The sequence below is a fragment of the Vanessa atalanta genome, chromosome 17, assembly GCF_905147765.1.
Source record: "Vanessa atalanta chromosome 17, ilVanAtal1.2, whole genome shotgun sequence".
In the NCBI taxonomy this organism is placed as follows: domain Eukaryota; kingdom Metazoa; phylum Arthropoda; class Insecta; order Lepidoptera; family Nymphalidae; genus Vanessa; species Vanessa atalanta.
In genome coordinates, this window is record NC_061887.1 from 4,753,569 (window position 1) to 4,772,548 (window position 18,980).

The window sequence follows — 18,980 nt, forward strand, 5'->3', positions numbered from 1 at the left end:
AAGAGTCTGAGATGATATATGTCTATATCTTAGGGATAACCCACAATAACAATTTTTATTCCTTTACACGACTCATGATGCGAATCATCAGAGTTTCTTACGATCTAAAAATTATTTACTCCTCATTTCGGCATTTTTATTATTATACTATTATTAGTTCACGAGATCAAGATGGTTTGCAAACCGTTGAGGACATAAAAAAAAAGAAATAAAAAAATAAGATAAATTCTGTAGTTTTGTTATAGAATGATAAAGTAAATTACTTATGTATTTTTGAATATGTTTTATATATATAGATATATTTCGTTTAACTTTGGAATTGGCAATAAGTAGAATTGTTTGTTTTTTCTCCAAAGAAAAGAAAATATACCCTTAAGTTTTCCTACAAAAAAGTGACTATATATTTAAACCCTTACATTATAACACCTAGCGAAAACCTCAGGTTAACTCTGATATATAAATATATTAAGCAGATTACCAGTTTCAACACAGGGTTATTGCCCTTTAACCTCCGTAACCCTAATTGTGTCGGATACTTCGTAGGGGTACTATTCTTATTGATATATTTAAAAGATGTGTAGTTATTACAATATATGTAAGATAAAATCTTATTTGTGCTTAAAGTTATAAAAGACTATCGTTAAATTGTCAATCCGAAACTTAGCTATATAAATTTTATATATTTATTGAAATTTGATATTCAACAAGACAATTATAAAGTTAATGAACTAAAAATAAACGCATAGAAACGACGAGATAAGTTCATCGCCTTAAAGCTTGTAACGTGATATAACCACCAAAACTCGTAACATTCCACTTTCCGCGGTTGCACAACTCGGCTGAACTTGTTGCATGCTTCCGACGTCGGGTACCCGAGGTGTGGAAGCGGAGAGGGCGGGGTTTTTTTTCTGTTTCCCTTTATTTTCTTTTCCGTTTTCAAGAGACGGCGCATCTCATCTGTACAGTGGCTCGGGGGAACGAATGTTCTATCTAATTAACTTTATCATAAAGCGCCGGTTATTGCCTCGCCGGCGCACTGTTTAATCGGAAACACGCTTTATGTTACAGTTTTTGTTCCTGTAATTAGTATGTTAATAAAGATACAAGTAATTGAAACAGGTCCACATTATTAAAAATCCGCTTTAATTGGACATTTCATTCATTAATTTTTTTTTTGCTGTTCACATAATATAAAAAATTCAAATCCAATTTAAATTAAATAAATACTTAATAAAATCTCTTATATTTGCAAATGCAATTATCTATATTATGTACCTTTAAAAAATTGTTTTAATTGAAAACACTTCAAGACACGAGCGTAGTTTTCAATGTAATTCACTTAGCAAAATTATACACCTCTGAACATGTTCTGGACATTACCCACATCCATTTTAAAGAACGAATAAGAAACTCATGAATCTTTAAGAATCTAATTAATTATATATCTACAATATTGAATTTATGTCATTATTTAATCAAATGTAGACAAATTTATGGTTCAAAAATTTAATAAATGTTAAGTATATTTTGGAAAATATTTATATTTTTTATACAATTACATTTTACAAATATATATGTAAGTAGTATAAATGTAATCTTTCGCGATAGAATTTGTCATATAAATAGAGACTATCACAAAAAGTAATCCCTTAAAAGTTATTCCGTCTAAAAATGAAGTTTTCTCAATTAAACGCAGCGAAAGAACGTACGGGCAAAGTTTCAACTTTGATCTCAGATAACGCGGCGTCTGGCGGTTTCTATCCGCTAGGATTAATAACAAATGAGCTAAGTATTGACGGAGATATGAGATTTACTAAACTTGATATCAAATTGAAATTACTCTATCGTTTTTCGAGTTATATTATAATTATGGAAGTGTAGACCAGTCTTAGGTTTGTATTGCGGTTTGAAGGTTGATTGTCCGCCATCTGTTAATCCCATATTTGACGGAGCTTTGAAGATGGAAGAACTGCTTCTATGTCTGTTAAGTAAATAATCTATGCTTGCCTTATGCTATGCATTACTATAACTGCTAAGCCTAATAAATTGGTTCGTCTGCCTTCTTGCTAAAGAAAATTTATGTGATTTCAAAGATTACCCCAAATGGTTGCCGAATGTTGCTGTTAGCTTGGTAATAGAAAACTCATATATTTTAATGAAAAATATTTTTACAATAGAATTCAGTAGCAGGGTTTCCTGTAAGCCGTCTTCGTAGGTACCACCCACTCATCAGAAATTCTTTCACCAAACAGCAATACTTGGTATTGTTGTCTTCCAGTTTGAAGGGAGAGTGAGCCAGTGTAGCCAGGCATAAGGGATATAATATCTTAGTTATCTAGGTTGGTAGCGCATTGGCGTTATAAGTGATTATTGATATTTCAGTGCCAATTTCTATAGGCGATGGTCACCACTTACCATCAGGTAACCCATGAACCAGTCTACCTCTAGTCTGTATATATAAAACAAAATATAGTCTTACTTTATAATATAACATTCGAATTTAAATATCGATCTTATTCTACTTTGTCGACGGTATCTCATGTAGCCAGAAGATCCAAGTCAAACGGGGCTTAAAAGTGTTATAGATACGGAATAAAATCAATCGAATAATTTTAACGATACATAACAGTATTTCAGAAGTTTTATTTTTTTATTTTATTTATGAAACTAGCGATCGGCCATTGCTACGCACGGCTGTAAATTATTAAAAGAGATATTGAGAATTAATAAGCGCTTAGTATTAAATATTCAGTAAGTATAAATATTTTATAACATATTTCATATGGTCTTCTAAAATATTCATTCTAATGATATAGTGTGTAATAAATAATTATGCCAGTCGAGATGGCCCAGTGGTTAGAACGCGTTCAACTTAACCGATGATTTCGGGTTCAAACCCAGGCAGGCACCACTGAATTTTCATGTGCTTAATTTGTGTTTATAATTCATCTCGTGCTCGGCGGTAAAGGAAAAAAACATCGCGAAGAAACCTGCATGTGTCTTTCAACGAAATTCTGCCACATGTGTATTCCACCAACCCGCGTTGGAGCAGCGTGGTGGAATATGCTCCAAACCTTCTCCTCAAGGGAGAGGTAACCTTTAGCCCAGCAGTGGGAAAATTTACAGGCTGCTAATGTAAAAAAAAATATGTAAATAATTAATATTTAAAAAAAATCTACTAAGATATTTATCCGAATAAAGATTTTCATTTACAACCAATAGCATTTTACTAAACTGTAATAAAAATATGTTATCAGAAGTACACCTCAGCAGATAGACATATGCAACTGCGGAACTTTCTGTTGGCATTTTAAGACCTAAAATACTCTAGTAGATACATTGTTCTGATGTACCGTCTAAAGTTTAGCTATGTAAGCGTACGAAAACTAAAACGAGACTAGGCAGACTCTCCAGAGTATTAACACTTATGAAGACATTAATCGATATACATATTTGCAGATAAATTAGGAATATTGAAAATTCAATTTTTAAAATCATTTGACTCTTCAGGTGAAGATGCTAAGCGATAAGTTTGAGGTTATTTTTGTTTTTCGGATAAAACGCCGTCATTGTCCAGCCATTTTGGACAACACTGAACCGTGAATATTCACGGTTCAGCCGTTCCAGAGAGTAGCCGGAACAAACAGATAGACAGACGGACAAAAATTGTAAAAAATGTTATTTTGGTATATGTACCGTGTAAACATACATATGCATTTAGTAAAAATGGGTTATTTTAATATTACAAACAGACACTCTAATTTTATTATAATAAATTAAATACATAAAACTTCCTCGTTTATCAATCTCTCGATTTGTAGAAACCGTATCGTACCGTTTAGTGGTTAAGAAGAAGTAGGTAGAAACACAGACAGACGCAGAGAGCGACTTTGTTGTATACCATTTTTAGATATAACTGACTTGTAATCTGGCTGACGACAAAGATTTTATTGAACATTCATACTAACAAAATCAACAAGCAAAATTTGAACTTCACTTCAAAAACATTACTTATTTCTTTAGTTTCAATTTGAAAATACCTTTAGAATAACACAAAATAAAATGCATCGCCTGCAAACTTGGTTGTACAAGTCCGTACGGAAATAATAAAACTATCATCGGCAACTGCCGAGTATCGGAGATAGAAGAATCAAGCAAACGTGCCGAACTTCGCGAAACTTAGACCGGTGAGTCTTTCCAACTAACTCTTATTACAAACTCGCCGTAACTTATAATAAGCTTAAGAATATCACTTTACACATTAAAAATTTTAATTTTATATTTTTATTTAATACTTTGAAGTTCAGTAGTTTAAAAATAATATAATATAAACGAGAAAATCAGTCAGTCAGCGAATATTAATCTCAGATTGAGGGTTTTATTTAATATAATTATAGGTAGGCGGGGGCCAAATACTTGATGGGGCACTTGGGGCACTTGATGGTAGGTGGTAGACTAGACATTGCCGCTATAAGAAATATTAACCATCCGTTTCATTATCAATTCGCCACTAAAATTGGGAGCTAAGATGTTACGTCTGTTGTGTTTGTAGTAACACTGGCTCACTCAGCCTTCAAACCAAAACACTACAATATTTATTATTATTGTTGCGCAGTAGGATATGTGATGCGTTGGTGCTTGCCCGGGTTCGAACATTTACTTGTAGGTCCAAATAAATGTTCGAACCCGGGCAAGCGTCAACGAGTTTTCATGTGCTTAACTTGTGCAAATAATCGTAATGTTCAGTGGTAGAGGATATTTTTTAAATAAACCTACATCATATGTCGGATGAAATTCTGCTAACCAACCAACATACTTTTTTCAAGTAGGTTCTATTGAATCATAATTTAACAAACTTTTATATTTATAAGCTTATATAAATTTATATTTATTCATAATATACCTAGAGGAACTGTCCAGTTAATCAATAGTAATTACGAATTAAAATACAGCCACACCTCAATTCAGTTCATTAAAATAAAAATTTCCTCAATTTTCTTTTCTTTTTAGATCAACTTTTGTTATACATCAAATACCCTCACAAAATACTAATGAATTATTATTTATTTGTAAAATATCATCTACATACGTCCAGTTCAACGGTAACGTGAGCCGTAATAGCAGACCGTATCATTGCATAAATCCTTTTTAATCCTCCATTATTCAGTGCACGTATATTATAAATCATTTGTTTTGATTCCATTGCATGTACTAGCCGACCAGTCCCAACTTTACGGTTCAGATTTATAATTCTATTTTTTTTTTCATAGAAATCATTCAAAAACTCTCTCGATGTTCGATAAGCCTTATAACATATTATTCAAGTCAAGTTTATTTATTAAACTTCCAGTAGTGCTTTTTGAGTAATCGGGTATTTGTGGATTATTTCATGCATAAAATACACTTATAATTTAAATATAACTCATTTAAAACTGAATTAAGATCAATTAAATCATCTGACGTAAGCAATGGATGAAACAGGAATATTTTTGTATTCGAAACTTCTGTGGAATGCTTATATGTGATTTTATGTGTTGTAGAATCCTTAGATATAATTTCTAATAGTAGCACAAAAATCATTATAATGCACGGTTCGGAAAAATTACAACTAAATTATACCGATTATTACTATAATTTCAATGTTATGTTACGACATCTTACTTTAAGGTTATACTGTTACGATAATCAAGTCCAATAACTGCAAATAGTTATTTTAAATATGTGCTCGCTAATATTTTCATTATTGCATTACACATAATTCATTTCGTCGAGGATACGTAATTCAGTGTAAATTCATATTCATATACATCATTTTTGGTTCTACGGTTGGCAGCATGTTTGTAAGAAGCACACTATTTTACGCCTTATAGCGCCCTTAAAATAAATAGAAAAAGTCATCATCCAAATTTATGAAATATTTTGAAATAATTAGTATTATATTATTTTAACACATTGAACAACAAGCCGATCTAAAAGCAACCGCTACTAATTCAGTAAGCGAACAAACAGGTGTATTCATTTAAGCGGATAACAGTAATAGTTACAAAACTAATAACACCCACATGTTCCTACGACATAACCAGCAATGCAGGATATCAGGCGGCACCTCAAACGACATTTCAACAGTACATCGCTAAATGCAATAAAAAACCACTCCGGTTGATTTCCTCATCGCAGTGCCGAGAGCCTGACTGTAGGTCGCATCCTGTACAACCTGCAGCTTTTATTATTAGACATCCTTTAACCTATACCATCGATTTCTTTATACACTATAAAATAACCGATTTTATAGGATTCGCAGAAATATAGAATGTAATTTAAATTTTATGTATTCAAATTTATTCTTAACAAAACAAGTAAGAAAATAGTTACATAAGAAAAACCATTTCTAATTTTTCAACGGCAACGGCGAATAGTCACTCGGAAACTGTACCACCAACTTAAGTATTTAATGGGGAATAGGCATCTGCTTAATTTGAGTCGGTAATATATTTCATATTCTACGGTTAAGAAAATATTTTTTCTAAATCATGTAATGAAAATCAGCAATGGGTCAACGCTAGAGGTATAGTTCCTTGACCATGATAAATCTGGCGTTCTACATTTCCTACTGCTAAATAAGAGATAAAATTTTAATTAACCTTTACGTAACGGAGGTAACTAGAGTCGAAAAAACTCAAAACGCCTTATAAAAGTGCACATAGGAACGTGTGACAGTAAATTGAATGGGTCGGGCGGGCGCGGCGGTGTTTGCGCGCTCATCAATCATACCCGTATGGATTTCATTTTAATGCGACGTCATCGGCGTCTCGCGGCCGCACCGTCATGCCACTATCATCTATCTATTGTTTCACTTAACCGTCACGGATAGGTAAATGTTTAGTCACATAATTAGCCGCGGTTGACCCGACTTAGGTCGCACGAAGCATGCTGTCATTACGAACTGTCGTATTCTTCGTCTTTATATTTTTAATTAACGTTTTATTTTTTTATGTTTATTGGGATTTTATATAATTTTCAAGATAAAAAATAAATATTTAAGTCGAGAACGATATATAATATTACAAAATAAATTACCACAAACTAGTCAAAGGAACAAAAGAGAGGTGCAGACTAGCAGAGCTCTTGAAATTTTCATGTCATTCAAATGTTCCGGACATGCAATTATTAAAGCACTCAACAAACATATTGTAGATTCATAATATTTCACAACATCCGGAATATTCACTCCACCGAAACTCTTGTTATTTAGCCTGACCCCTTCTTCGTTCGAGCGGACAGGAGGTGGAAGCACAAATTTTCGCCTATTGTATTTACGGATACGGCAAATTAAATCCCCATTTGTAGAGGCAGAACACCTAAGGGGGAACTGTAATCCACACCGGCCGCCTCCATTGTCGTCCGTACTCCGCTTTACCTAGGCTTAAGAGCTTCGCTGCGATACGAGAGACTACAGACAATTTGCAAATTAATAACCAATCACATCGATATTGAAGCCCATATCGTCCATTTATTTAAAAGTTTTGAGCTAAAGAAAACGTTCTGCGTGTTTTTATTAAAATTTACCGACCCTCCGAAATTCTATATAAAATCTTGTTATTAAATAACATCAATTTTAATGGATCTATCAAGGCAAACAATAAATTAATACTTTATACACATCAAACGCATAAATATAAAAGAGAATGGTCAAGTATAGAAAATACCAAACAAGTTATATCAGCTTGGTCTGAATATTGACTAAAACAGATTGCTTTATGCAGATCGAGCGCTATTGGTTCATGTCTCACTCATCTGCACCGGGATTATCAATTCGACGGATTATGTTTCGACATACGCCTCGAATTTACATTTTCATTACAACACTAAAATATTTATACATTAGTGTCAAGGAAATCTTTATTTGGCAAACATTGAAATGGTTGAAAAAGGAGAGACAATAATTCGAATTATGTCCGTCTATTCATCACATAGCGTCGTATTTAAGCGGATGCACTCCGTCTGATTGGGTATTGTTTCGGACAGTTCAACGCTAATACTGTGCAGTGTATGCGACGCGAATCCAATTTTCGGACGCGACCCGCGATGCGGCCGTTCTCTATCTATTAGTATTCAGAGTAAGTCCAGCGTACGTGCTCGCGCGTCACGTGATGCTATGTGCGAGCAAACAAAAACACGTGAGCGCCTGAAATAGGCCCCACGCTGCATCGACTCTCTGCTTTATAATATTTTCGCTGAATCCCAGAAGTTCCAGTTTGTTTTACTTCTAATCCGTATTGACTCCGCTGAAATTCCAACTATGAATAAATTCTTTATGAAATTTCACATGGAAAAGAACTCGTACGGAATAAGCGACTAAAAATTTTAATCTGAGCTGGGGTAATTGAATGTCTTCGAGTTCTCGAGGACAGTGGAGTAGATAATAGAAGTTATTAAATATGCCGAACTTCGCTGGCTGCTGGGAACGGATTGAAAGTAATCTCTTCGGTCGACATTTTTCAGAGTTCTTGAATGAGTGACAGGCTGAGACACGAGATAGCATCTTCGAAAGTAGATTGAAAATTTGAAATGTAATTTTACCTCGAATTTTCTTAAAAGGAAAATATTTATAAAACGCTTTTTTGCTGTTGTTTTTTTGTCTTTATTAACTATACCTTCCTCTTAATGCGTATTGTATATTATATATATTTATGTTATAAATGTAATTATTGTTTACACTGAAATATTAGAACTGAAATATTTTCTTCGATTGTAGACTTCTATACCTGATACTAATATTACTTTGGTACCTAATATGATTTACATCAATAATGATAGTACATTTCGAATTTCTAACAAAAATCCGTTTTTTAATCTAGAAATGTATTGGAATCCTACGCAAAATGTATTCCAATTCATATGTGGTTGTATTCGAAAGTTGTCAGATACCGTACGACGACACAGCTAGGGGCGATATTAATCAGACGATATGCAATGCGGGCGACGGTCGCACACACCAACTTCAAGATTAGAATTTCTAAGCTACCTCGTAACAATAATTGAGTCTGCCGAACTGTAATTTGTACAACGTATTGGTGAACTCCACTAATTTCATGGACTCAGATTTATTTTAGTAAATAAAATTCTTTAAAATAAATACAGTTTTAGGATCTTCGTTTTTAGTGACTTTATTTATTGATAAGTTGGGATGACTTCGAAAGATGACTGATATCGAAATGACTTAAGTCACTTCCTTAGCTACTGTCTCAATATAAAGATGGATGGAAATCATCCTACGCCGAGCCCCAATGAATATGTTATTATGTTGATTAATGAAACGCACGAATGAATCAAATTATAAGTTTATAATTCAAAACAAAACGATTACATTGAAATTAGAATCCATATCGTGTAATGATCTAATATAAACATGAAATATTTTTGATAAGTTTTATGATCTTCATGAATTCTGATCAGGCGGTTCCAAAATATTTTTTTAATTTGAATTTTCCGCCGAATTAATATATTTTTGTGATTACCGCATATATAATACCTCCTTAACAGTATTTAGTTTAGTATAATGTTACTGTATATTGTTATTGTCTTGTTTTGTAATTTAAAGGAACATCCTTTTAATGTTCTACTGCGGGGCAAAGGCCTCCTCTCCTCTTGCGGATAAAGCTTGAAGCTTATTCAACCACGGCGGTTCATCGGCCACTTACCTGATATGATTCTATTTAAAAATAAAATTCTTCTCCTAAGGTCAAAGCTACTTTTCATACGTTACTTTCATTAAGAGAAAAACAGTAATTTTCAGTGACATTTATATCTGTTCGAAATATTTCATGTACTTATTCCCAATCCTAGAAGAATTTCATAATGTCTTAAAAAACAACAACAATTGAAAGACATTCAAAGAAGATTTCACCCTGACGAAAATTTGTCACAAATTGAGGATTGAACTATGCTTCTGATTTAGTTCCCACGAGGACCTAACAGTACTTATGAAACATTTTTACTAACCCTTAGGCATTATCACCTATTCTTGTTAACTTTTTATGAGTAAACACGCACATTCATACCTAGCTCTCATCGGTAAGACGTAACCGACAATACGGTTCGCAGAACAAGATGTAATATCAGATATCGTTATTTGGTTAAAATGGGTCAAAAGTATTAGGACATGATCACAAGCTAGGCGGGTGGGCGGCTGGCGTCTGTAAGGCGCAACAGGCGCCCCGCCCTACCGCGCAACAGGCGCCGCACCCGACTTACTTGTTGAATCGACCGACCTACTAACGTTACAATGAAGATGCTACATACGTGAAATCATTATTATATAAGAAGATCCTCAATAGAAACAGCCATTACATGCGAACGTCCAGGTGGCGCCCGAGGTGGGACCAGTTACTTGCAAGTTATATGAAGTCATTTAATTAACGAGGAATGTTATTGTTCTCAGATAATATTTACAAGATTAATTAGCAAACATCTTAACAAATTTTACGAGCTTTAAAACCACAACACGATAATTACTTTAAGCATTTACAAATACGATCTTTCAGGACAATCTTGAGTATCTCAACTGCCCTAATCGTATTTGTCAAAAGCTTGTATTATTGCATCACACAATATTTCCAAAAAAAATAAAATGAAGAACTTTATTAAAATCTCCTAATAAATCTATAATTCATAACAACTTAGAGCGAAATTTTTCTCTTTCAATATCAAATGCACAATTCCTTGATAAAATAGTAAGTGTAGATTTTAAGTGCAAACGTGCGAGAATTTCAGAGTGTCAAACGTCTTGCAACCATAAAAGCTCCCTTGACGCGCTAAATATGCGACTTCATTTGCAAGGCAAGTCTGCTTGTCGCGCTTTGCGGTTAGAATCGCAGCAATTATTACGCGAACTAGTAATTTGTTGACTCTGTATCGTTCGTTAGAAAATGTTTCTTGAGAGAAAAATATTTTAAAAATATGTCTTGTTTCGTACAAACTGTATTTGTTGCCGCTATAAATGCTAAATGACAAATATGCACTTACCAACTAGAGCTAAAATAACGGTGAGTAGTGGCGCCGCTGGGAACGACACGGTCACGTTGAATTCCAACATTTGCAGCAGATCCACTGGAACAAGTACATTATAATAATTATTGGTTACATTCCTATTCATAAATTATTGTATCACAGTTAAAATAGGTAACCGATAACGAAACGTATTATTGTGGTAATTAAATAACTATAGCATTACGAATTACTATGCAAAATATATCTTTCAAATATTCAATTTAAGTATACATTAAGAATTAAGAATATGCAGTGAATGCACGTTTTTAAAAATATGTAAATCAAATTTAAAAACAAGTTTATGGGCGGAACATAAAGGTGGGTACGCTATAAGCCATTCTTAGGGTCCCCAGGAGTGCGCGCGCGACGATGCGACGCGTTAACGCGATCAAACGGCATCTGTATGAATTTTTCATGCGACACGAGAAGTAATGGTGTCGCCCGAGACGTCGGATCATTCTTTACGAGCCGACAACGGAAACCTTTAAAAATATACGGTTTATTCGCTGTGAAAACGAACGTCGGCACGGATAAACCTAACTTGCTTTAACATTATTAAAGTGTTACCCAAACGGCTTAAAAAACGCACATTACGAACTTTTCTATATACCTGTCGCATATTGTGAACATCGAAACAGGATTTCGAAGCTGGATTTGGTAATTCACGGGAAAAAGAGTTTTTAAAATAGTACATTGGTAATAAGATAAAGGTTTTATCGTATTTTCGTTAGCTGTCCCCATTTGCTTTCAGTTCGTCGAAATACGTGGACGTAACTTTAGGTGAGATAATCCCAATACAATGTCCGCTCTTATTATACCTTTTCATACTGCAAAACCTTTTGTTATGTAAATAAAAATAGACCGTGATGTTCTAAAATATGCAGCTATTGACTAAATTATATAAATTCCAGTCTATGATACTTTTCAAAAGTATAAGAGAAAATGTATAGAATTTATTGTTATTAACTCGAGCAATAGAAACTTTATACCACTATTTTGCAAAGCTTTTTCCTAGGTTATATTTAGTTTGTTGGTTGAAACATTATTCTGAAATTTCATAAACGAAAGTTATTAGTATTTTATTTGTTTTTATTTAAATTTATGAAATGTATACATTTTCTAATAAAGATGGCATGACAATAGTACTAAAATGTTCACGCGAACCACCTTTCGCCCATTTTTCCGGTGCAGATAAGCTAATATTTTCAGTGGAAATTGTAAATTGCATCGTCATCGTTCATCATTCATCATGCGAAATTAATTTCGCCGTCGCTTTCCCGGCCTCGTTTCGTTCCGTATTTTCTACAATTTACTGCTTCCTAGAGTCATATTATTATAAAGCATCGGTATCAGAGGCAAATATGAAAATTTAAAAAATTTACAATATCTCCGTAGAATAATTTATTAGTAATATATATCACAAACATAAAATCGTTCTGGTACCACAAATAAACAGACACATCGTGACTTCTCCGGGTTCAAATTTAATTTAATTTTAGCATTTCATAGTTTATATGACATGTGATCATAATTAATCGATTTTGACACGTGATCTAGTTTATTATGGCTGTTTAGTTAAAGTAATATGAAATGGAGTCACTGCTAAGTTTTTAATTTCTCTAAAATAATAATGGGCTATAGTTTAATACTTAAAATACTTTGATTTTTTTAAAACAAATTATTATACAGCTTAATACAAATTGTAAGGTGCTAGCAGCTTAAACTCTCAATAGAGATTAATTCACGAGGGGGTTTTCCCATAAAATGAACAGAGTGAATCCCTCTTCACGTAACGAAATTCTAAGAACAAATAGGGATGCCCCCTGACTATGAATCTACGTCAATATATAATAACATAATATTTCAAGGTCATGTGTCCTAAATATATTATTGATAGATATTTATTACAGATTTTACATAATTAAACTAGAAAAAACAAAGCAACACTTAAAATTTATGAAAATGGCAGCACGAAATTTCGGTGAAGTAGCAACCCTAAGTGATACTTGACGCTGAGAACAATATAGCGCAGGTAATTGGCATTAAAGGCAGCTCGAACGATTGTTAGCGCAAAGTGAAGTGGACTGCGAGCTGGCGCCGCTCCTGGTCCTAATTAGACAAAAATACGAGGTAAAATGAGTCTTCTCTTGTATAAGCCACGCTATTCACCTTGTTATACTTTAAAAAGGATTTTTAGACTTTGAAATATACAAGGCGAGGGTGTTGTATATCAATAGCATTAAAACTATAGAACTAAAGTTTTCGAATAGGCCGTGAAACTGGACAAGCTTTTTTTATCCGTGGAAGCGCTGAACCTACGTCAAGGTCAACTCCATTTTTTTGAAATGGAAGCTTTTACAAGAATGTATAAGTCGTAATTACCGCTTTTATGGATTGTAGATTCTACCCAGAAGAACTGACAAGAAACTCAGTAAGTTTGCCGATCTCTAAATTATATAGGTATGATTATTAAATACGAACAACTTATTTTACAAATACTTTGATGGCTTATCGCTCTCTAAAGATCAAAAGCCATAGCACGGCTATTAAAAATAATTCTAAGCTCACCTTAAGCACCTAGGTGAGCAAAATCACGAGAGCAGTTAGTATTTGAGAAATAAAAATAAACCGTTATTACTAACCGTTTTGTTACGTTAAAAAGCAAAATATTTATTGAATTTCACGTCATTATAATCAGCTTATGTTCGCTTTGAATACCTCCCAATGCTTTTTGTAAGATTACGCCTTATTTGGAAGCGAAATAATTGATCAAATTACATCTCAAATCGTTTCAAATCGTCTCAAATCGTCTTAAAGGAGCAAAAAAAATTCTCAAATTAGACAATTATTTTCAAGCCTTCGCCCCCAATAAATATTCATTATTTGACATATCACAATCCAAATTATGTTCAAATAAGAAAACTTTTGTGTTTGTTACTTAGAAAAGTGTTGATTATTATTTAAAATCAATTGTACATTTTAGCTGTAATATTTTATTTAAAAAACTTTTATTTAACCCCCACGTCAAAGTAATTACGTTTTCATAGAATAATAAAAAAAAATGGCCCGCTAATAGAATTATAATATAATACACTGCTTAACTTCCAATCGACTAACTCTTATCCGTGTATACTACATTAAAGGATGGGGAGCAAATGTATTATATACATATGTATGTATATGTATATGTGGCTGGCACACATACAGATAAATTACGCATAAGGCACACACCGTTAGTGAGGTCTATGGCGCCATATACTCATCCAGTAAAGTGCTTCTTTACAGCGATGCGATATCCCAGACCCGATATCTAAGACCCTGTAATTAACATAAACATAGGCAGATAAATAAACTCTGGAAGACCAAGGGCAACGCAAAAACCAAGGACTCAAATTCCTCAAAGAAATGAAACACAGATTATAAAATTTGCGTTGAAAAAACAACAATCGCGTTACAACGTATCCATACCCATACAGTTTCAATAATGCGTCTCACGAAGAACTTCACCAACAACAGTGTCGACGAGGCGGAGAAACTACTAAAAAGGACGAGAACGATTACCAAGGAAATTCTGGACTGCAATTTTGTAATGGCGATCCATCCATAATGTAGAAATCCCCATCATGGACAGGCTGGCCAAAACACAACCTAAAATACAATCGAGAATCCTACTACGACTATGATACTATGATTATACAAGGTAAACAACAAAAGAAAAACTTAAAGAATGCAATTAAAATTGTAACTCGGAAATTACCACTAGGATACTGTCTAGAAATAAAATATATATATGCATATCAAATAGAAACCAAACTACTGCTTATCTGCTGCTGCTTATATAATACTGATTGTCCACAACTCTTACTCCCAAAGAAAGTATCATACCTAGAAACAGGTATGATTCAGCCGCAGGGAGGGAGGAAGCCCACGCAGTTTTGTAATTCCAGATCCATTTTGATGGAATATCATTCATTCAGTAGTACCATTCAGCAATCCCGCATTTTGCTGGCGGATTGCCTTGCGAACCAATAATTTGTGGTCATCATGTCAACAAGATGAGACACTCTCACCTTCCTCTCTGAAAATGAACGCCTGTCTCTGAACATTCTATCAGTGAGTGACTAAGACAATAACTCTGGATGATACATCACCATATCTTTATTCGGTCTAATTTTGAGGTTTAGGTTAGTGATCTGTAGTGAAAAATCTTCATGCATTTTGAACTTTATACTTCAAGCTGTTGTTGGTGTTCTTTTGCAAACGCAACAAACCAAAAATGTAAAAGTAATGACCCGGTCAGCATTACTTTTACTATCTGCAACATACACCACATAGATTGTAAACGGGTTGATCGGTTCTATTGAAAAATATGCTTTCTGTAACCCTACAATCCTAAGACTTGTCACATGCGGCTGCGCTAAGCTGCGATGAGGAGGAATAAATAGACACGCCAGTTTAAAAGAAATATATTACCATGCATTGTGAGGAATACCTCACTTCACTAAGCAATAGCTTGTCTCGGTTCCAGGATTTAGATGCCAAAACATCGGTGGACAATGCCATTTTCCTAAACATGTTTTTTTACTATCCTGAATCTGCGTCCTTAGCATCTGATATGAACTGACAAAACAATTTTTTTCTATTTTCATTTTAAATCTTTGAGGACAAACAGAGCAAACCCGACGAAAATAATCTTAACATTAACATACATAGCATATGTAAGTATCATAATGAAACTGTCTTCTTCTGACTTCTTAAATATTTGAATTTATTTCAATCTAGAAATGGTAACTTTAGTTTCTTATTTATAAACCATATACAAGTGAAATGCTAATGTAAAGTCGATACACATTCCCGTTTGCATGTTTCCAGTAAGCGAGCAATTTACTCGAAGCAGACGAAGCATATGAAGCCTTGCAAGCAATCGGCAAACCATCATTGGAAATTACCGATTGAAGACCTACATAAAATGTCCTATTAGTTCACTCTTCCGAATTGATCGTAGACTTGAACGACACATTTTATACGTAAGTACTTCGGGAAAAACATTAAATTATGCATTTTAAAATGGAAAATGCTTGCAATAAATTAAATAACCGTAAAATTAATGTGCTATATTACGAGTCTTACATTGTTGTTAAATTTAAAGTATGTTGTCGGAAATTATTAGTCACGTTGTATAAATAACCGTGGGATGTTTGTAAGGTATTGTGTTACGTCCTTTGTACTCACCTGTCATCACTCTTGCTCTCAACCTTTAAACCAGAACACAACAATACAAAGTATTCTTACTGAACGGTAGAATAACAGATATGGGGGGTGATACCAATACCTAACCCCTCAAATAGACAGGCCAGCACATTGCATATTACATCTTAAAAAATGACTTCATCGAAATACAACAGTATTTAGATACACATGTTATTTCCTGCAAGTTTAATTTTCAGTCGCAATCCCCATAAAATTTAATGAGCGTATGTTCCAAGTAAGCCGCAGTTTGTCAACACGCGTGGTTAATTAACCAAAAGTCGGTCGCTTACCGCAGATTTGTGTTAATTTAATGCTTCACGGGTAGGCACTACCTTTGAATGTTAATCTGAATGTCATTTACAATTTCGTTGTAAAAATATTGGCATTTCTTACCAAACTTTTTTTGTTTATTAATTTGTGTTAAATTATAAAATTTATTTACTAGTTTTCGATAATTGTTTTGTCTACGAGCATTTTGTTTAATATTTTATTCTAAGATTTCTTAATTAATTAGAAAATGTTGAGTACGTTTTCCCACGCCTTTTCCTACGAAAACATTCACTAATAGTTTTTATCTGAGAAGATTGTTATTTATATTTAAAAGTGGAATTTTACCGTCATAATAAACCTTTAAATCAATCGATATTAAGCCTACGCATTCGCCTGCGCGTATAGACGATTAGTGTACCCTCGATTATACCCCTTTTGAACGTCAAAAATATATAAATATTATCTTGTTTGCAAAATAAAATGGGAAACGTCTTTCCGGAGGTTACATTGTAAGAAGTTGTAATAATTTTTGTACTAATTTACACAAAATTATAAACCCTACCGATAGCGATAGATATATTTAGTATTTATTTTTATTTAACTAATACAAGCTTCACCAACAATTTTTCTCGCTACAGAGCTTGGTTGTGAAAATGACTATTGACGTTATAAAATTTCATAGTGATCCAGGTACAAGCAGTCTCTGATAAAACAAAAAAATAAGTTAAAACACTGGACCTACGTAATACAATAAATGCGAAACAGTTATTATTTGGTTGTTGACATACATTTTAATTTATTAGCATTAGCTGCTTTTGATTCCGTAAAAAGGAGAGAAGCCGTGAGTACAATGTAGTCACTTATAATTTTAAACCAATAATTAGACTCAATAAAGATAATTAAGATTTTGAAATGACGTATATTGAAACAAAATAATATTATCTAATGACAATTTTAAAAGCTAATCCCGTCTTATATTTTTAATTCATTAACACGACGTCGCTGGTCATTGGGATACGGCCATCGAAGAGGGTTGTTTTTTCTATTATCCATTAGCGCAAATGAAAGCTAAAGGATAATGTTTAGCTACCGAGGAAACATCAAAAGTACCTCAGTAAAATAAAGGTAACCAAGCATCGGTAATTAAATAAGACTTTTTTCCTATTAATTTTTGATCATATGTCTGTATTGATAACTAAATGTTTGATTTTTGAATTAAGGAAACGTAATTAATATTCTTTATAATATACATCAAAATGGTTAAGGAGCTGACGAGCAATTCGCTAAAAGTTTTGCTCATATCTCAAATTTAAAAAAATAACGGACTGTTGTTGCCAGCTAACTCTTCAAAAATGAATTTCATGTAAATTTCGAACCATAGATAACAAGCCATTTCGTCTTAATGTTATATTATATATAGTTCAAAATGTTTAATATGGTTAAACATTGATTATTATAAAAACTGAGGAAACAAATAATTCATATTGGAAACTAAAAAATCACACTTTTGTTAAATTATTACGTAGATATATTATATTAGCAAGTAGACCACCTGATGGCTACCACCGCCCATAAAGATGTAAATAGATAATATATAATATCCCATTCTATATTCTTTTAAATAAAACATCTTTAAATTTACCATCATTAAATTACCTTGTCGAGATCGGGAAGTTAATTCCGATATTTAATTATGCAATTGTTGAAGCCTTTTTCCTCAATAGTATTTCATAAAGCTTTATGAAATACTTGGTTTAAATTCAAAATGAAATATTAAGGCACTTTTTTTTTTATTAATCACACTGAATTAGTGTTGTATACATGGTACTTATTATAGGTATATATGGGTTCATTTTATTTTTATGCGTGGAAAACAATATTGTCGTTATGAAGGTAGTGACGAATATAAGAAACTGCACTTTACAAGTAGCTTGAAATTTTCATGTAAGTTTTTATTTAATACTAGTTGTCGCCCGCGTCTTTTCTCGCATTTTAGGGGTTGGCCCTAAAAAAGTAGCCTTTGTCCTTCCTTGGAATTCAACCTTGCTACACATATTTCATAGATCGGTTCGGTGGTTTGGCCGTGAAAGAGCAACAGACAGACATACAGAGTTACTATCGCATTTATAATATTAGTACAGACGAGTTTTTTGATGCTGGGCTAAAAGAGGGACCAATGGAATTAAAAAAAATAGCCTTTAACAATGTACGGAAAATTCCGCGTCGACTGGTCATAGTCTCCCTACCGATAAGTTCAATCTGACGATGCCTTTTTCTGCTAATCTGTCTTAGATTATTGTCCTTCTTTAAAGAAAAATATATAGAAACATAAAAGGCTGTTAAAAAAATATCACACCTGCAGGATATACTTTACAGGAAAATTCCTACAACGAAGTGAATTACTGTGTAAT

General features: G+C 33.3%; 1 protein-coding gene across 3 annotated transcripts in view; it reads right to left on the bottom strand.

Moving 5' to 3' along the window:
* Window positions 1-18,980, bottom strand: part of LOC125070405 (membralin) — a 99,604-nt gene that overhangs the window by 61,866 nt on the left and 18,758 nt on the right. For all 3 annotated transcript variants that reach the window (XM_047680265.1, XM_047680263.1, XM_047680264.1), the window contains exon 8: window positions 11,026-11,109. In XM_047680265.1, coding sequence (XP_047536221.1) covers window positions 11,026-11,109 — 84 coding nt within the window. The remainder of the gene's footprint in view (window positions 1-11,025; window positions 11,110-18,980) is intronic.